Consider the following 21,120-nt stretch of genomic DNA (forward strand, 5'->3'; position numbering starts at 1 on the left):
CCCAAGCCATAAGACTGCTAAACAGTTAACCAAATAGCTACCTGGACTATCTGCATTGACCCTTTTTTGCACACTTTTGTGTAAGGACAGAAGCTAGGAGATGAGAAGCAAGTACAGGGAGTGAACATTTCATAAACAGCGGACATGAAACAGAACACGGACAGTGTCTGGACAGGGGAAACAAAACAACATTAATGCAGACACGGGAAGAAACTGAGGAAGTGACAGATATAGGGGAGGCAATCAATAAAGTAATAGAGTCCAGGTGAGTCCCATGAAGCGCGTAACGATGGTGACAAGTATGCGTAATGATGGGCCTCCTGGCGCCCTCGAGCGCCAGAGAGGGGGAGCGGGAGCAGGCGTGACACTTTTGACTCATCACATAAGCTGCTGTTACTGTTTATTATCTATCCTGTTGTCTAGTAATTTTACCCCTACTTATATGTACATGCCTATCTCAATTACCTTGTACCTCTGCACATCGACTTGGTACTGGTACCCTGTGTATATAACTAAGTTATCGTTACTCATTGTGTATTTATTTCTCATGTTATTACTTTTCTTTTCTTCTCTATGCATTGTTTGGAAGGGCCTGTAAGCGTTTCACGGATAGTCCACACTTCTTGTTTACATGTGACAAATAAAATTAGATTAGATTTGATTTTGATTTGATTCCAGCTACCTGAGAGACCCTGTTTTTGTGCTCAGTGCTTCTTCTCTGCATCTCTCTCTGCCTTAGGCTCCAGTTGTGTGGGACAAGGAAGCTCATTAACCATATGCCTCATATGCTGCTCATAGACTTCAAAAGCAAAAATGTCTGGGACACAGCTTTCTGCAATCTGTGGTTTATGTGCCTTGAAATAAATGCATAATGAAAATATGAATGTGTTGTTCTGTGTGTGTGTGTGTGTGTGTGTGTGTGTGTGTGTGTGTGTGTGTGTGTGTGTGTGTGTGTGTGTGTGTGTGTGTGTGTGTGTGAAAAATGTAATAAAAAAAGAATGCATTAAGTTTAATGAAGTGATGTTTTATGGCTGATATTATGGTAAGAACCCCTAAGAATGCTTTTAGCTTTCAGTGTCTGGTAACTTTTCCACAATTATTCAACTCTTCTATTTAAGTCAGTTCATAAAAAATGAACTAATAAAAACACATAGTTCAGATACAGAACTGTTTAACTTTTTGTGTCCTTTTCCGTGGGAGGAAACGCTGGGGGCACATGCTCCTATGCTCTGGGACCCCACATTTCAGCACATACATCCTGCTATGGCTCGACTTATGGTGGACACTTCCAGGGCAGATCCCTAATAGATTGGGCATGGTGTTGTGTGCTTGTCTAACTGACAGTAAAAGTGCATTCGCACAAATCTTCTTTGACTCAGTGCATGTCCTCGTGTTCATGAGACATGTTTGGAGCAGCTTTCCCGTGTTTAATAAAACCACAGTGCTCTGTTTGGGGGCCTCCGTCCGGCAGAGGAAAAATTCAAAGAAAATGTATTGGGTATGAATCCAATTTGTAACCACAAAGAAAGCTGAGACCATTTGAGATCTGCTACTCTTGCCATTTAAAATTGGAAGCATCCTATTGTTTTCCTTTCCTTATGCTTATATAAACAGTTAGGAGTTTGTAGACAGCTCAGGAAACATGACTGAGCATGATATCCGCACTCACTGTGGATCTACCCATTAAAGAAGATCTGAGGTTACAGTACACAGGTAGCACAAACAGTGACTATGAGATCTCCTACATTTTCTCACATACATGTGGAATGGTTAGGTTTATCCAGCCTGGGTTTATACTCTCCGTGCTCGGTTTGAGTCTGATGAAAGACCTGCTTGAAGGGATGAAACATGATGCTCTGTTTCACCTATAATCCCTGCAACTGCCAGCTAGCAGCAGGTGGGATATTTCCATGCTGTGATTTTGAAAGAGCTGCACGTCGAAGTTTGTTAGCTGACCCAATAATGGTGACTGTAAAGTAAACAAGGTCAAGTCTGTGTTGTGTCCACAGCTTTGTCCTAACAAGAGATGGGAAACTGAAAGGCATGTTAAAAATAAAAACTCGTAGGTTAGTTAAAAAATGAATGCTATACTGTCTAGTCAGGTCCATAATTATTGGCACCATTGATAAAGATGAGCAAAAATATTTATACAAATAATGAGCTGCTAAAAAAATATATATTATTTTATACTAATACAATTGCTCAGAGAAAGAGATTTTGTTTAACAAATAATGCAAAATCTTAAAAAAGAAAGGGGTCACAATTATTGGCACCCCGTTTTCTATACTCCAGAACCCTCTCTTTGCCTTTTTCTAAAATGTTTTATGAGATTGGAGAACGCGTTGCAAGGGATCTTACAACCATTCCTCCATACAGAATCTTTCCAAATCCGAGACCCCAGCAAAAATGGTATTTTCATTTATCTGACTTTCATTTATCTGCATGTCCAGCTCTTCTATTTAGCCTCACAAATAAGCGTTTTACCATTTTATTTTCAGGACAACCAGGGCTACAAGTAGAATAAAAAACAACTTGACATAAACAATAAAATAATGTCCGCCAAAGCAAAAACCTGATAAAAAAGGAATTACAGAAATGGTTTGATCAGTGGGGAAATTAATATCAAACTAGTCAATGACAACTGTGTGGAGTTTGGAGTTTGTGACAACAACTATGTGAGCTTAATACAGTATTATAGATCTTCTATGTAGAAGAACCCTTTATCTTCTAACGAGTCTTGTGTAGCTTGTGAGCATCACAGAGGAAAACATACAGTACAGGTATTCGTGGGATTCTCAGCTTTTCATAAAGAGCTTTTAATAGTTTGTAGCTCAAACCATTCAGACTCTACAGATGATTTTGTAAAAAGACCCTGCCACAGGCCCCTTTGGGATACGTCCTTGTCTCACAAACACCGCTTTAGTTGTGCCCCCATTAATCACACAGACTAAGGCAGAGGCAACCAGGTTTTTGGCAAAAAATGTCCTAGCACTGGGTAGAGTGCATGATGCCCTTGACCTTAACAAGAGCCCCAGAACCAGTGGAAGCAAAATATCCCCATAACGTCAAAAATTAATCACCGTATTTTACTGTAGGTATGGGGTACTTTTCTACATATGCTTCTGTTTTTCAACGCCACTAGTGTGCGTGGCCAAAGAGCTCTATTTTCATTTCATCTGATCATAGCACCGGTTCCGATCTAAGTGGTGGATTTGGCGTAGAAAAACATAAGCATATGCAGAAAGTACCTCATACCCACGGTAAAAAATGGTGGTGGATCTTTGACGTTATGGGAATATTTTTCTTGCAATATGCAATATAGCTCAGTATTTGTATTATATATTTCATACAGTCTTTTTTGCTCATCTTTATCAAAGGTTGCCAATAATTATGGACCTGGCTATATCTACCATATACAGTACAGTAGATAGTTTATCTCACTTCTGATGTGTTGTGCTACCCATTCATCTGTAGTTTTGCAAGCTGTCTTTCCTTTAGAGGGCAAGGGAATGGCTAATCTGTCAAAGATGCCTAATAAAACTCATTTCCACCCTACTGACATGATAAAAGGAATAAATAACTTTTAAAAGCTTATTTTGTGACGTGAAATATCTGTCACGGCCGTTAACAGAAGAGGACCAAGGTGCAGCGTGGTGAGCGTACATTTTCCTTTATTAATAAAAATGACGGCGAACAAAACAATAAACACTACAAAAACAAACCGTGAAGCTAAAGGCTATGTGCCCTAAACAAAGTAACCTTCCCACAAAGACAGGTGGAAAAAAGGGCTACCTAAGTATGGTTCTCAATCAGAGACAACGATAGACAGCTGCCTCTGATTGAGAACCACACCCGGCCAAACACAAAGAAATAGAAAACATAGAAATAAAGAAACTAGAATGCCCACCCTAGTCACACCCTGGCCTAACCAAAATAGAGAATAAAAACCTCTCCATGGCCAGGGCGTGACAATATCACGTGAGGTCTACACCAGGCACCAGCTGTTTCTACTAGCTTTACTACAGTATGTATTGGTAGCACCGCCCTGGCCTTGTGGTCTGAACGGTTGAACAGGCGGTGGAAATGTAACTCAGACATTGAGGTTCACAGTAGTCTGTGAAGAAAATAAAGCTTAAAGCGCTGTAAAGCTGTTCTCATTTGAATCCTTGTTGTCTAAAAAGAAGCAATGAAACATGCATAAACACAGTAAAATGTTGTCTTTCTAACCTGACCACTGCACCAAGTGCAGTTACAATCACAGGACTTTATTTGACATTTATCAAGTATGCATGTGGTTAGCATCTGCGCCAGAGAGTCAGAAGTTGTAGTACTATAGTTTTCCATCACCTTCTGAATGCTTTCAAATGTGCTAGGACTACTGTTTGAAATGTGAAAATGCTGTGATTTAGTTTTGCTAATTTTGTTTTACATTTGAACTATTTCTGCCATTTAGTACTCAACAGTAATGCATTTGCTTTTAAACAGAGAATACAGATTGTTGAAACACATTTAAGATAACTTTATCTTAATTGAGTAAACTGCTGCTCTGTTACTTTTCAAACTCTGGCAACAGTTCTTAATTGGTATCTTCTGTTATGTAAATACATTATGTAATAAATATTTTTCTTTTAAATGGTGTGTTTCAACTGTTTTTGTGTCTTACAATGACATCTTGTTTAAAAGTCCTGATAAAAAGTCATTGTTAAATTAAAAATGTAGATTAATTAGCATCGGATCAAAGTCGAGCTTTTCTATTCGGCTCCAGCCACATGTGGTCTACAGACTGGATCCAAACATGTGGTTTTATTTAGCTTTGTGGAAAGGTTAAATAGGAAACTTGGATAACAGAAAAAAGTGCTGAGTCTTTGCATATTATGAAGTTTTCAAAGTCTCCAAGGCATTTTCACAACATATACTATATAGTACTTATCATTCTCTTAATATCCACGAGCAGGGGATCATATATGATCATTTGGGGGGAGGGGGGTTGTTACCTATGATAGAAGAAAGGCTACTGTAGTCTCAACACATGACAAATGTATCTTTTGACCATAATATCTATTTAATACCTATTTTTAAGGCACTTAGGTTCTGGTGGCCCAATGAGTCTGGACTATAGACACATAGACTGAATCAAGAAGAGGAAAGGCAGAATGAGGTGCATATGATGACAGACTTGTAAAGAAAGAAAAAATCTTTATTGGTTAAAATAGCCTTTCACAGATATAATTAATGAGTTTTTTTTCTTGCTCTCATGCACTTACACACTGTACAACAGTGGATTTCCATGGAATGACATTATCTGACCGCATAATTAAACAAATGTACACTGAAGTGTGTCTTGTATTCTGAATGGAGGCCCTTTGCTTTAGCCTTTTGAGATCATTGAAACCAGCGGTCACAAAAAAAGCCCTGTCAATGTATGTACTGTATTGATTTCTGCCTGGTGTAGTAACATGAATTAGTAACTTACATATCAGAAAACATTTGCCACTTTTTTTGCCTCATATTACACCGTAGTCAAGATCTCAGTGCAAACACCATTGTAGCTGAATAACCCATGAAACTCTCTGTTGACGTACCGAAATACCATGATGCAAAATTGGGAGAGAAAACCCCCCCACAGAAAACATGAAAATGTCCAATTGAAATCCCATCTACAAATGTTTGGTAGTTGTGGAGCTACATTGGCATATACCTTTTAATATATTTGACTAAATATTAGTCTAGCTCTATAAGCAGTCTTCTAAAAACTCACATTGGTGAAACAGTTAGCTTGAATTACAGTACTAAAAATCTATCTCTCAAGCAGCAATGATTACATTGAGTTCAAAAAAAAACATGTCACTCCAAAGGTAAAAGACAAATAATTATTCTACTGCCCTCTACCATCCTACAGGAAAGAAAAGAAAAAGCAGACGTACACTTTAAAATTAGGAAAAAATAAAGGCTTTCTTTCAAAGATGCTTCGAGACCCAAATGTAGCAATAGAAAACTGTTGCTCTGTATTTCTCTTACAGCAGCTTGAGTCCACAATCTGAAAGCAACCTCTTACCCACAAAACCCAAAACAACAAATATCAAATAAAACAACCGACACCACATAAATTCAAAGTTTATCAGGAAATGACAGTCCACGATAATAAAAACCAACCTCTTATTTGTTGAGAAAATTGTATTGTATTAATAATTTTTTATTATTATCAATAAATATGCAGTTGGGTGTAGTGACTTTATATAATTTATATGGATATGACCTTGGATAGTAGTACATTTTTATCTAGTGGTGGATGTACTTTTACTAATAAATAAATATGAATTCATGAAACTGAGCATCCTTCTTACAATCCTGTTTCACAAGACAGACTTGGAAGTCATACAGAAGATGAGTGTGACGGAGACATACAAGCCAAATGTTTTCAAACTACTTGCAAAGCATGGAAAAAGACACATTGCTATTATATTGAAGTGCAATCTTTCTAAATGGAATGTAACTGTGTGAGGCTATAAAATGAAACCTACAGGTAAAAACATGATAACTAACACATCGCCAAGGCATATTCTTCTAAAGTGAAACGTGGGCATAGTTATCGGAACAGGATCACATGTTCTTCGCCCACTAGATGTTTTTGTTGTTAAAGCTTGTTAGCTCCACTAGTTTCAAAGTCATCAATAAATGTATAGTACCTCCAACAGTGTAAGTATTTTAATGTCTCTTTATTGACTCTCTAGTTAGGACAGTGAATGGGCTATGCCCCGCCCTGCCCCGCCCCGCCCCCCTTGTACTCTCTGTTCTCTGGCACCAAGGCCACCGACAGGGGGGGCTGGGGAGGGGCTAGACATCTAGATCATCTGGCCTTGGCCGACTGCTCATGCGACTGCTGGCTCGACTGCAGGGCCTGGGGTCCATCAGGGCCAGCGGCTGCAGCTCGTGCCCTGGGGTCAGTTTCTTACTCTCCTGGGTGTCGTCAGGGAAGTCAAAGGCCTGTGCATGGGAGTTGGAGATGGTGCTGCCATTATGGCCCAGGCGGTTCTGCTCCGTGCTGTAGTTGGCCCAGTTTTGCTCGTTGGCTTGCTTGTTGTAGTTGCGAACGGAGTTGGTTCTCTCCCCAGTGGCCAGCTTGTACCCCGGGGGTGACATGGGTGACAGGGGGGCAGTGGGAGAGGAACAGCCATTATAGTAGGCATACTTAGTGGTGGACAGATCCTTGGGAGTGGGGCTTAATGTCCCAGTGCCAGGGTAGTGGACGGGCGGTTGTTTCCCCTTCACACGGTCTTTGATCCTCTTGAACGTCACGTAGAAGAGCTCAATGACGTTCAGAACCAGGGAGACCAGAGAGACCACCAGCATGAAGATGATGAAGACGGTTTTCTCAGTGGGTCGGGAGAGGAAACAGTCGACTCTGTGGGGGCAGGGGGACCTCTCACAGGTGTAGACAGCAGCCAAGCTGAAGCCGTAAATGTACCACTGTATGACCAGGAAGCCCACCTCAAAGATGGACTTAAAGAAAATGCTGACGATGTAGGTTCTCAAGAGGGCTCCCTTCATCTTAACCTTCCCATGCTCCTCCAGCCCATGCTTGAGCTTTTTTAACTCAATCTTCTTCAGAGGTACGTCCACGTCGCCTCCGTCGTTCTGGATGGTTTTCAGCCCTTCCTCTTTGCGGTTAATCTTCTGCTCTATTCGCAACAGGTAGAACACATGGGCAAGGTAGAGAAGAGTCGGCGTCGAGACAAAGATAATCTGTAGCACCCAGAACCGTACATGTGATATAGGAAAGGATTTGTCGTAACACACGTTCTCACAACCAGGTTGCTGGGTGTTGCACTTGAAGGCGGATTGCTCGTCCCCCCAGGCAGACTCCACAGCCGTCCCCAGCACCAGGATCCTGAAGATGAAGAGGACAGAGAGCCACACCTTCCCTCCAGCCGTGGAGTAAGCCTGAACCTTGTCCAGTAGCCTCCCCAAAGCACTCCAGTCACCCATGATGGAGTTTTAGCTGCAATTAGACAGAAAATAATGAACATATTGTAAGTATTCAAACATATTCCTATATACAGTAAACATGGTTATATAGCACTAAATCTCAAGTTACATTTGTGAATCGGATCAAATCAAATCAAATTGTATTTGTCACATGCGCCGAATACAACCTTACAGTGAAATGCTTACAAGCCCTTAACCAATGATGCAGTTTTAAGAAAATACCTATAAAAAAAAAAAGACCAAAAAAAGTAAGAAATAAGAAAAACAAATAATTAAAACGCAGCAGTAAATAACAATATATGGGGGTACCAGTACAGAGTCAATGTGTCAAACACATCTCAATGTTTGAGGAAAATGTGTAACAACTAGGAGTCTTGTGATGGCTGTAGTGACACACAGAACAAATCCAATTGCCGGAAAAGACCTGAACAAGACCAATGTCAACGACCACCTTTCACTATGCAATCCAGAGAGCCATTTTAAAGCCTATTGTCTTCCTATTGGAAGTAATGAGAGGAGAATCACATTGTGTGGTCCTACCAGTGTTGATGGAACTTCTTAAAATACTGAGTAAGTGAACAGTGTAATGGTAGATGATAGGGCCCAGGTTGGTGAAACACAAGGGCAGACATTTGTTTCCCCTTCATCGGCAGGGTATGAAAACATGCGCCGGGAACCTGTTTCTCATCAAACCATTGTTTGTTAACAACTGTAATGAACATGAAACAACGTAGAAATAAGAGACGCCGACCAAATTAAAAGATGTCAAATAGCGTGTATGTAAGCATTTATCAATGTTAAATTGTGCCGTACTGTGTAATCTAAGGATTGCTATGCAAATACCCCCCAGTCTCAAAGAAATGTCGTGCAGTTTTAGACACGGTTACTGTTCCTCACATAACACATGCATTTACTAGTCAGCGGAGAAAATAACTAACCGATCTTCATAGTAAATGTGTCATTTTTATCCTCATTAACTATCATCCTCAGTAGATATCATTCCCAAAATCTGGAAGAAACTCCACCTATAACAGCCTATGAAGGAAGTGGACAGTGTACTACGGCACGATACTGTAGCTCTCTGCTCTCAGTGCAAGCCTAAGACTGGGGACCAACAGCTCTCCTGCTGGGGAGTGTCTGGAACGCGCTCTCTCTGAGCCTCTGAGTCTAGAGCACAGGGCCCCAGTTCATTGTATGCATATTAGCGACCTGCCTAGCTCCGCTACAAAGACCCAATTCTTACAGATACTAATGACACTGCATGTCAGATGGGAATCAAGTTTGAAAACATGAATACCATCTGAATGAAGATTCTGAGTGATGCCAGTAAACAAATGAAGTCCCTGGAATGACTGCACAATAAACAAACATAGATCAGTAAAGCGATCTGTTGGAGGGTGTACCAACAGCATGGCTTCACAGCTAATACTGTACTGCCTACAGTATAGTGGAAAATAACCAAGGACTGCTTCCTACTCAACAATGATGGTACTATGATAAAAATATCTATATATATATATGTTTCACTGAGTCATTTATAGGCCTATTTAATATCACAGTACCATTTGGAAACTTGAAGAAGAAGAAACACGTCCATGTAGACATTGCTGATCTACAGTAAGAAACCCACTGATGCCATCATCCGCCTGAGATATCTGATCTTGACATTATATTATTACAGCAATTGAAACGAGAAGTTGGGTGAATAAAGCAATTTGTAAGGTTGTAAGCACATCAGCTCAACTTCAAGATGTCCTGACATTGGAAGAGGATTTAAACTGTGCTCTCGAGATGCAAGGAAGACCTTTAAAAATCTGAGTAGCCCAACTTGATCCCATTTCACGAAGATTTTCTATAAGGCCAAGGAAAAATATCAATGAAGCATGTCAATATGCTTGGTTACGATGTAGCTTGTTTTAAAACAAATCAATCCTCAGTTTACAATTTATACGCTGTTCAGTTAAAGTCCTCTATAAAGCTTGTAATAATTATTCATTCCATGCTGCTTTGAGTAATTTGCCTCAGGTTACTCGTTTATCTTAAAAGCACTCAACAGACGAAATTGGAAAAATAAAACAGCAAAAGAAACAGATGGATCATTTAAACTTTTCCTTGTTAAACCCAGAAAAAATGGAATGTTTTATAAAGGATATATTATGGACCATACTATAGCAGATAGCCTATAGAAATGCAATGCGTCTGGATTGACACAGTGTGTCTGGATTCTGAGCGCAAATTAGTTTCTCCGCATAACTTCTGACAGTGACAAAAATATATATAGATACGAATTTTTACTTCTTCATGTCAATAATGGCAGTTGAAATAGCGCAAAGCTTACCTGGAAAGTTACTGAGAAGTCAGAAGAGAGCCCTTAAAAGGACTTCTCCGTCACTTCTTGAAAACAGTCACCGCTTTCTTGAAATCCAAGTTCGGGACCACGGAGAATCTGAGACTGACTTGTCAAACTTTCCTTGCTTATAACAGTCCACATACGGGCTGGGGGAGAGAAAAAAAATAAACGATGGAGAGAAAAGTTTGGAGTCAGTCACCTGACCCCTACGTCAAGACTTAGACATCCTTACGCTCGGTTTCTGTACTTTTCTCCTACTGAAATGTAATTGTGCAATAGAATATTTTTTTTTATAACAAAGATTAATAGCACCTTTTTCAGACCAGTATGAATTTAAAACTTTACCAAGATCAAGTCTACAGCCTATACTAAAGCGTTCTGTATTAGGTCCTGTGGGCAAACCTGTAAACTAATAGCCTAGTTGTGGAATAGGCTATGTTTAATGGGTTAAAATAATTCATATTAATCGCATGTAGATCAAAACATATTTGATAATCTTGTTTTTCATAATTTCTTATGCCATGCTATGTTGTTGTCCTAGGTCTCCCTTTATGTAGTGTTGTGTTGTCTCTCTTGTGTTTTGTCCTATATTTATATTTAATGTATTTCTAATCCCAGCCCCCCATCCTGGCAGGAGGCCTTTTGCCTTTTGGTAGGCCGTCATTGTAAATAAGAATTTGTTCTTAACTGACTTGCCTCGTTAAATAAAGGTTCAATAAAAATGACAGACCATAAGTGTGAGTAATTCATGAGAGTAATTCATCAAGAAGCCTAACGATTTTATGTTGCACTATAATACGGAACTTTGACATGAAAGGTAACTTGTGTTGCGTGTGCTTATGTACATAGATCTAGACCTATAGATAAGACTATAACATATATCCTATACTGCAGATCAGCAGTGCTGTTCACGTGATCTCAATCACCAAGTTTATGCTGCCATCTAGTGTATGCTCTGGGAATGAGTGGCTGTGTGGTGTTTTTCGAATTTCCTTTTACAGTATACATAGCCTGCCAAACGTTTGGCATCACACTGTCAGCATAGAAATTAACTGTAATATGAACAAACACATACTCAATTCACTGGAATGTAACTTTACACTTTTTATATTACTTGTAGGCCACCCATTACAGTATGTCACTTCACAGAGCAGAATATCATCAAGTGAAATCTATTGGAAGCCTAACAAATGTTTTTCTCTTCCTCCAACAGTTCAGCTTCACTCTGGACTCTGTGAAGTGATGAGTGAGTGATCTTTATGTCCATCCATGTTACCGTGCCATGCTGATGCTGGATTGTAGAGGGTGGCTGTGTTCTCAGATGAGTTAATATGCAGTGGGCACTGTTTCTTGGCTCCACATTTTACTCTGGTGCAAATCAAATAAAACACCTCGACCACATTCAAAAGCAGAGACACAGTGGTCACAACAAGCATGAATATTATGAAAATGGTCTTCTCTGTAGGACGGGACATGAAGCATTCAGCACCCAGTTTAAAACAGGGCTCTTGTTGACATTGGAAGAAGGATTTCATGACAAACCCATATAAGTAGTACTGTCCCACAATAAAAGCGAGCTCTAAAGCTATCTTAAAGAGCAATAGGGTCATGTAGCTACGCAGCAGTATTCCCTTGATTTTGATTTTCCACCGGTCATCTGTGTATTTGGGCTTCTTCAACATGCCATTATCTTCTTGGCTGTGCAGTATGACTCTTAGCTTGTTCTCCTGGCTGATGACATGCATGGCATGGCCCAGGTACAGAAGAGTTGGAGTGGAGATGAAGATGATCTGCATTACCCAGAAACGGATGTGTGATATGGGGAAGATCCAGTCATAGCAGACATTTTCACAACCAGGTTGTTGCGTATTGCATAAGAAACCAGATTGTTCATCGCCCCACACGCTCTCCGCTCCAGCACCCAGAACCATGATCCTGAACAGGAACAGGACACTCATCCATATCTTTCCAATCACCGTTGAGTGGGACTGCACCTTGTCCAGTAATTTAAAAGATATGACCAGTCCCCCATTGCGGCTGATTAGTATCTATGGAATAAGAAAAGGAGTAGTCTAATTACATTTTATTCAGGAATCACTTCATAGAGAAATAGTGAAATCATACTTTGACTTTGATAGTAGACTAGTGAGCTGTCAACCTGACTGGAGAAGTATATTTGTTTCACAGGACTATTTTAAAATTAAGTTTAAATAATTTCTAATCAAAATCTATGATAGTTTACTGTATATTTCTATTGATATCTACATTTACATGAGATACTGTATTATCCTCAGTTTGTACAAAACTGATTTACTCACCAGTTTTGTTGCTCAGGTCAGAAATACATTTTCATCTACAAGCCAGAGGCGAGGAATAATGTTTGTGCCCATGGATTAGGATATTGAAAGACAGAAAGGGTAGGCCATTCTTATAAACCTGATGGGTTTGGTCAGCCTGACTGTCACACTGCATGCTTGTTGTCACACTTTGTCTCGACTTCCGCCGAAGTCGGTCCCTCTCCTTGTTCGGGCGGCGTTCGGCGGTTGACGTCACCGGTCTTCTAGCCATCGCCGATCCACCTTTCATTTTCCATTTGTTTTGTCTTGTTTTTCCACACACCTGGTATTCATTCCCTCATTACATGTCGTGTATTGAACCCTCTGTTCCCCCCATGTCTGTGTGTGTAATTGTTTATTGTCAGGTTGGCACTCTTCCGGCTGGTTTGCGCCTATTTTACACCCGTGCTTTTTGACAGCCTGTACATTGTACCTTGTTATTTTTGTACTTAGTGCTGCCTCGCCTGTTCTGAGGGCATTTGGTTTTGTGACGCGGTTGCGTTCTATTAATATATTGCCTCAGTAAAGTGCCTTGTCCACTCATCTCTGCTCTCCTGCGCCTGACTTCCAATGCACCTGCTACACCCACACCGTGATACACTTTTACACCAATCAGACTTCACTTATGAATTTGACCCATGCAACAATGGGTCACTTCCTTGAAAAGTGGATGACCTTTTGATACTCCACCCTCACCTCATGTTAACTTCAGCACAAAGAAGATCTAAACATGTGAGATCCAAACACACTCTGTGGAGTCATTCAACCCTCTCTGACTGTATTGTCTGCAGAAAGTTAGTGATTCTTACCGGATGTTTGTCTTATCTGAATGTTTGTGTCAGTACTTGAAATGATTGTACACAGCTGAGATCCTCCATGAGCAAACGCATCTGTTGGTGTTAGGCATCTTTGAAAAGTACCAGTTGCCTACTCTCTACAGTAGGTAAGAACCAAATACCATGGATCATGTTTGATAACATCCATGAATCCACCATGGCCTTTTGGATTTACAGACATTTGATTACTTCACAGGGATGAGACATTGGGTGTTGACTGACCAATGATGACATATTTAGTTGAAAAAGCATTTCTGAGGAAGAACATGAGTTCCGCCTTCCTTGGTTTAAACATTTGTAAAGAGGAATGAAAGTCGTGCAGGGTGTCAGTGAGTATGGGGGTGGACGGTGTTGACATCATAGTGATACAAACAGATGTCAAACTGTAAGAGGAGAGAATCCAATACATCAAGAGAGTTCAGTAGAAAATAACTGGTGTGAAGAGACGGTGCTCACCTCTGAGGTAAGAAAGCTGCTTTGGTTTAACAGTTGTATTCAGCAGGTTCTGTATCCTTTAGCATAATTGAGGATACAGAACCTGCTGAATACAGCAGCCAAACATGTTACTCATGAGTGGGTTGAGGATGTAAAAGGTGCTATGCGTTCGTGTTATATCACAGCTACCCAGTCAGTGAAATAAGAATTTGTTCTTAACTGACTTGCCTAGTTAAATAAACAAGAGATACAATACAGACCTTCTAGTGGTTGTTCTAACCCAGAGAGTATCTTGGAGGGGAGGTTAGCTGGCTGTGATCCCAAGACCTTTGAAGATGGGGATAATACACTCAGAAATGTATTTCCTGAAAATGTCAAAGATAAAGCATTATGTAGAGACTTAAAGAAAATGATTAGACAAAGCCCTAACCCATCTTTCCTAGATGTACAGCCCTTCACTTCAGGGAAAATCTAAATCACATCATGAGGTGCAGGATCCAGTTGATTGTGAAGCCACATCGGTTAAGAATCAGACAGACCCAATACTACTACAGCTACTTGAAGCTGTTCAAACTCAACATAAAACACTTGTGGATGAAGTGGCTAACCTACCAATTTGTTTCAAATGTTAATGTCCTAGCCACATAGCCAGGTGTTGTAACCAGAATGTGAACCCCAACCTAGCAAGGGGGCAGGAGGCAAACCATGCCAGCTCGGCCGACACGGTTTTAGATACAAACTGTTTGATTGATACAGGTTCCACGGGGTGCATGATCACAGAGAGTTTCTTTAAAGAAACCTACACCTTGAAGCTGACGGTCTAGGTCTGCTGTCAGATTGTGGTTGGCTTGTGCTGAAGCAGAAAAGGGTCTAGACATCCCTTATGTAGGCAACCTAGAGTTGGATGTAGTGGTAATGGGTAAAACCCTTTCAAAACAAAATGTATTTTATTTTATATTTTATATATTTTCTCCCCAATTTTGTGATATCCCCAATTGGTAGTTACAGTCTTGTCCCGTACGGACTCTGGAGAGGTGAAGGTCGAGAGCCATGCGTCCTCCGAAACATGACCCTGCCAAGCCGCACTGCTTCTTGACACACTGCTCACTTAACTCGGAAGCCAGCCGCACCAACGTGTCGGAAGAAACACTGTACAACTGGCGACCGTGTCAGCGTACATGTGCCTGGCCTGCCACAAGGAGTCGCTAGAGCGCAATGGGACAAGGACATCCCAGGCGGCCAAACCCTCCCCTAAACCGGACGAAGCTGGGCCAATTGTGCTCCGCCTCATGGGTCTCCCGGTCGTGGCCGGCTACAACATCGAACCCGGGTCTGTAGTGATGCCTCAAACACTGCGATACAGTGCACTGCGATACTTAGACTGCTGCCCATCTCGGGAGGCCAAAACAGGGAATTCTGTCATGCCTGCTCCCGCTCTTCCCCCCCGGGCGCTCGAGGGCTCACCAGCATTACGCACTCCTGCCACCATCATTACGCACACCTGTGTCCCTCGTCACGCGATCAGCGATTTATTGGACTCACCTGGACTCAATACCCTATATTTGTCAGTTCCCCAGCTCTGTTCCCCGCTGCTGCAGTGATTGTCGTCTGTCTTTGTATATCCGTGTGCTGACGCTGTTCCTGTCTTGTTTCATGTCTGTTCCTAATTAAATGTTGACTCCCCGTACCTGCTTCTAGACTCCAGCGTTGGTCCTTATAGAGTTCTAGTGGTCAAGGACTCCATGGACCCAGATACCAGGGAGAGAAAAGGGGAGGTTCCAGGACTAGTGGGAATGAATGTAATTCAAAATTATTTCAGCATTCTCAAGCAGCATCATGGTCCACAATACTGCCAGATACCAGTGTGAAGCCATATTTAGGCAGGCCTTAGAGGTATGTTGAGCCTAGGACAAACAGGACAACAAGTTTGTAAATCTTCTCTCCCCTGCACACCTTTTAATCCCACTATGAAGTTGGTCTCAGCCACTGGCTGCCAGGTTGGGCTCAGTCCAGGGGCACCAGTACTGTTAGAACCTTTGACACCAGAGGAAGGGGACTTACCAGCTGGTATCTTAATCACCAGTGCCTTTATAGCTCAAGAAACAGGCCAGTTAATGATGCCAGTTATGAATGTGGGGGTAGAGAATGAGTATCTGGAACCAGGTATGCATTTAGCTTCCGCCCAGTCAGCAGAGGTCGTGTTTAGCAGTTCAGAAACAGAGGTTATGTTTACAGATATTCCTGATGAGAGTAGGTCTACTGTATTCATAGAACATATTCAGGTGTGTTCAAAACCAGATAAACCATCCATTTCACAACAGGTGAACAATCTACAGTTTCACAAATTGAGTCCATCTCAGAAAGAACAGGTCAGGGGTTTACTGCGTAAAGTACTCTGATGTTTTTGCTAAAGGGGATGGAGATGTAGGATACACTGACCTGATAGAACATGAGATTCCTCACATAGATGATGTTCCAGTATGTCAGAGGTACAGATGTTTTCCACCAAGTCAGTAGAAGAAGGTCAAGGCTGACATCAAACTGCTGAAGAAGGATGGCTCAATAAAGATGTGGATGGATTACAGGAGACTGAATGCTACAGCGAGACGAGATGCTTATCCACTCCCAAGAATTGAAGAATCCTGGATGCACTGAGTGGCGCCTGCTAGTTCCCCACCCTGGAGCTGGTGAGTGGCTTCAACCAGGTGGAGGTGGCAGAGAAAGACAAACACAAAACTGCTTCTTTTTTTTGGGATGCCTGCGACACGGGACTAGGGGCCCAGGTACACGACAGAGAGGAGCAAAAAATAAAATAACAAACTAAATTAAACATCAACAATATGACCATACATATTTGTGTGCTTCACATTAAGCTACTGAGCTTGAGCAGCAGGTTTGTTGAGAGGCAGCCTCATGTACAGGCCGGCGGGGTTATTTAAAGTGTGCATTCAGAGCCTCAGATCCTATCACGGTTTTAATTTATTCCCAGTATTTATTGAGATCTATTCCTGTATCATGGTATGACCCAGTAGCTTATTTGCATCATAGTCTTATATCCTAGTAGCACCCTCAAGTTCAACGCTATGTGCCCTGTCTTTGTATCGCTAGTTCTTTTTGTTAACAATTATGAATTATTGTGTAATTCAGAATTTGAGTAGATTTACCCATGCAACACATCAGGTGTCAAAGATTAATCTGGAGTTCATTGTGCTTTATGCAACTAGCTCTCACAGTCTCACGTTAGAATTAAACGTTGGTCCATGTTTCTCAAATGTAAAATATTGAAGTTGTTGAAAATGTAGTAACATTTCCAAGTGTTTAATGTTAAGTTTAGGCATTAACTCCACATTTTTAAGGTTGGGGTTAAGTTTAGGCATTACTTCCTAAAGGTTAGGCATTAACTCCGAATGGTTACGGTAAGGGTTAAGGTTTGGGATAGGCTTAAAACAAAAATCTCAAAAACATCTTTCTATCGCTGGATTTCAACTTGCAACCTTTGGAATCAGAGGCAGATGTGTACGCCGATCAACCATCCCCAATGCCCTAGCAAATCCGAAATCTACTTGAAGGTAACAGCGCTCACTGTTGCCCCTAGTGGCCGGTTTCCACATCATCTCCCGACTCTCAAGCAAACTTTCACTGAATAGTACAGACAGTAGATGATTCACTTGTATTGAAAATCTAACAAATGAGGTACTTATACTTGCGTCTTATAAAATGAAACCATAATTGACTTGTAATACACTGTACATTCCTGCAGATATACATACAGCGTGTAGTCTACAGCCTCATTGCACACATATTTGCTATAGTCCATTATTACCATGAAGATTTTGTTGCACCTTTTGACCGAAGAAGACTATGCTATATTTACAGCTTATATTTTGGTCTGAGTCAATCAAATCACTGATACAGTACACACATCATAGTCCAGTTTTGCTGCACGATTGACTTTTTTATATGCTGTACATACAGTATATTGACAGGAGAAAATATTATGGTATAAAACATCACACCAGTCGCCTGTTTATAGTTATTTAAATGTTTTCCTCATCTTATAACATAAAATACACTCCAGGCAAGCTCACATTTTTTACATTTTATTTACAACCACATAAAATAAATACAAAAATCAAACTGACATATTTACAAATATTGAAAGCCACAAATATTTTCTGGATTTTGTTTTGGTCACTTTAGGTCAGTGTGGTTTCAATAACCCAAACAATGTATGATGAATCGCATTATATTAAGATTCATACATGATCACAAAAAGCCAATTCGATGACCATCTCACTGAGGAGCGACAAGACTGCTGAAAATTAAGTTGCATTGCATTTGATTTCCTTCTAGTGCACACCATGAACAAATACAACATGTTGGCTTGGTTTACCAGAGGACAATAAATCAAAGCTCAAAGTTTCGGTCCTGTTACACGTACTGCATCGTGTTAACCCATACTTATAGAATCAAGCCAAGCCTAACAATATTTTTTAGACACTGCATTATTTTAGGACTCAACAGTTTCAGTGTCATCCTTTCTCTGCCACTGAATAGTTGAGTGGTGATCAATGATTTCAGGCAGTGCTGCCTCCATCCAGACAGCTGTGCATTGCGATGGCTGGGACTTCTTGGGCTCGTCTTCTTGAGCCAGAGCCACACTTAGAGCAGATCAGATATAATATCTCCACCACATTCAGCAGCAGAGAAACACAGGCCACCACCAGCATGAAGATGATGAATATGGTCTTCTCTGTTGGTCGTGACATGAAGCATTCTACAGTGAACGGACAGGGAGCTCTGCTGCATTCAATCTTGGGGTCCAGAATAAACCCATATAAGTAATACTGACCCACTATAAATGCTATCTCAAGCAGAATCCTGAAGAATATATTGGCTGTGTAACTAGCCAGCAATTCACCTTTGATTTTGACATGACCCTTCTCATCAGAATACTTAGGGATTTTCCCCATCTCATTGCCTGCCTGACTCAGCCATTGCCTCAGTTTGTTCTCCTTGTGGATGACGTGCATAACATGTCCCAGGTACACCAACGTTGGGGTGGAGACGAAGATGATCTGAAGGACCCAGAAGCGGATGTGGGAGATGGGGAAGGCGTGGTCGTAGCACACGTTCTTACAGCCGGGCTGTTTAGTATTGCAAATCATATTGGACTGCTCATCGCCCCACACCTTCTCCGCCCCTGCTCCGAGGACCATGATCCTGAAGATAAACAGGACGGTCATCCAAACCTTTCCAATGACCGTGAAGTGCGACTGCACCTTGTCCAGCAGTGATGACAGGAATCCCCACTCTCCCATTTTTGCTGATAGCTCTGGCTATAAAACAAAGCAAAAGGTTGAGTTACACTATTGGCAACATTCTGACAAATGATTGGAAATCTATGATGAGAATGAATGAAAAAGGATTAAATAGGTTAAAAAAATCACAGTAGATGAACAGAGAACAGTCTGTGTTATGGAGAGAAGAACACAAGTTGTTTATGGGATAGTAAGGCTATTTCTTTGAGTAAAGTAAGCTATAAAACACATTGCCTAAATGGAGAGATTCCACATGCTGTCTGTTATCAAGAGATTAAGTGTATTCTGAGTCAAAATCTGATGTATAATATTTTAGCATCAGACATTATAATTCAGTTTTTCAATAGCAAAATATATAACGTTTTTTATATATGCAGTACATTACAGTCAGACCCAACATTATTGGCACCCTTGATAAATGCACACTCTATAAAAGAAATAATACAAATGCTAAGCCACAGTATATTGTAATATTATTTTATACTAATATAATTGCTCAGAGATTTTGTTTAACAAGTAATTTAAAAAATCTAAAAAAGATACCGGTCAAAATGACTGGCAACCCTGTTTTCAATAGCTTTCAATACCTCACCTTGCGAGGATAATGGCACTAAACATGTCCTGGTACTTGGTAAAGGGCCCAAGGACCAGTGGAAGGACAAATAGCCCCATTACATCAGAGATCCACCACCAACATATTTGATGTTATGGGGCTATTTCGCTTCCACTGGTCCTGAGGCCATTGTTAAGGTCATACGCATCATGAACTTTACCCAGTACCAGGACATTTTAGACCTGGTTGCCTCTGCAAGGAGGCTAAAACGGACAAAGGTGCATCTTCCAGCAAGACAATAACCTCAAGCAAACATCAAAATCCACAAAGAAATGGTTAATTGACAACAAAATCATCTCAGCCTCCGGACTTGAACCCCGTTGATAACCTGTGGTTTGAACTGAAGAGGGGATTCCAAAAGCACAGACGAAGGATATCAAGGATCTGGATTCTGTATGCTGTAATGGTCTAAGATACCTCCCAATGTGATCTCTAATCTATATCTCTAAACTACTGTATATCTCTTTCTCTGAGCAATTGTAATAGTATAAAATAATTTCTATATTTGTTTGAGCATACAATATAGCTCAGTATTTTATACTCCCTTTATTGCTAATCTTTATCAAGGGTGCCAATAATTATGGGCCTGACTGTACATTCTGTTTTGAGTATCATTTTTTAAACAAATTATTTAGATTTATTTTTATGATATGCCCAAAGTATGTAAGTGTAAAATGTCCCAAATACCACAAAATCAATATTTAAATAAAACCTCAAACTTTTGTTTCTATGTTAAAGATATGTTTAAGCCTAGGTTGTCCATCGTACAATGGTTCAAGCTTATCCATAAATCATTTTGGTTTTGGTGATATTAGATTTGCATTCTTATGTGTTTTCATGTAAAGTGAAAACAACAAAATAGTTCATTAAATATGTCTTACCTTTAAACAGACACCTTCTGGGCAGAACACAACATCCACCAGTTGTAGTGACAAATGCTCAAATGCTACGTACTGCTACTAGTTTACCTTGAACTTTAGTTTTGTAGAATTACACAATTGTCTTGTCATGCGAGCTGACACGTTGTGCATGGAAATGACAAATCTGCTGTTTAGAATTATGTGTTCCTGGGAATGATTGTACAAGTTAATAATTGGCAAAACAGTGATAAGGTACATTTTAACATTGAGTCATTTTGTATTTCCAAATGAGTCAGTAATAACCATGAAATAGCATTGTAATCTAAGGCCTAGCCTTTGCTAATGATTTCTCATTGAAAATGTGGGTGGTCTAGGTCTAGGTA

The 21,120-nt window shown here is 40.5% G+C and overlaps 2 protein-coding genes and 1 pseudogene across 2 annotated transcripts; all 3 read right to left on the minus strand.

The window, feature by feature from the left end:
* Nucleotides 1-5,179: 5,179 nt before the first annotated feature.
* Nucleotides 5,180-10,450, minus strand: LOC120019704 (gap junction alpha-1 protein-like). Its single transcript, XM_038963106.1, has 2 exons — nt 10,325-10,450; nt 5,180-7,999 (listed from the first exon to the last, which is right to left on the minus strand). Exon 2 carries the CDS (start codon nt 7,984-7,986, stop codon nt 6,835-6,837), a length of 1,152 nt encoding a protein of 383 aa, XP_038819034.1. The 5' UTR covers nt 7,987-7,999; nt 10,325-10,450; the 3' UTR covers nt 5,180-6,834.
* A 1,106-nt stretch (nt 10,451-11,556) lies between these two features.
* On the minus strand, nt 11,557-12,368 carry LOC120019283 (annotated as a pseudogene).
* Nucleotides 12,369-18,027: 5,659 nt separating this feature from the next.
* Nucleotides 18,028-20,901, minus strand: LOC120019705 (gap junction Cx32.2 protein-like). The gene is made up of 2 exons (XM_038963107.1): nt 20,759-20,901; nt 18,028-19,282 (listed from the first exon to the last, which is right to left on the minus strand). Exon 2 carries the CDS (start codon nt 19,262-19,264, stop codon nt 18,521-18,523), a length of 744 nt encoding a protein of 247 aa, XP_038819035.1. The 5' UTR covers nt 19,265-19,282; nt 20,759-20,901; the 3' UTR covers nt 18,028-18,520.
* Nucleotides 20,902-21,120: the final 219 nt, after the last annotated feature.

Source organism: Salvelinus namaycush, chromosome 24 (assembly GCF_016432855.1).
Source record: "Salvelinus namaycush isolate Seneca chromosome 24, SaNama_1.0, whole genome shotgun sequence".
NCBI lineage: Eukaryota > Metazoa > Chordata > Actinopteri > Salmoniformes > Salmonidae > Salvelinus > Salvelinus namaycush.

Bases quoted from the DNA above. Each gene is read 5' to 3' on its own strand.
- LOC120019704 (XM_038963106.1), bottom strand. From the start codon at position 7,986: ATGGGTGACTGGAGTGCTTTGGGGAGGCTACTGGACAAGGTTCAGGCT.
- LOC120019705 (XM_038963107.1), bottom strand. From the start codon at position 19,264: ATGGGAGAGTGGGGATTCCTGTCATCACTGCTGGACAAGGTGCAGTCG.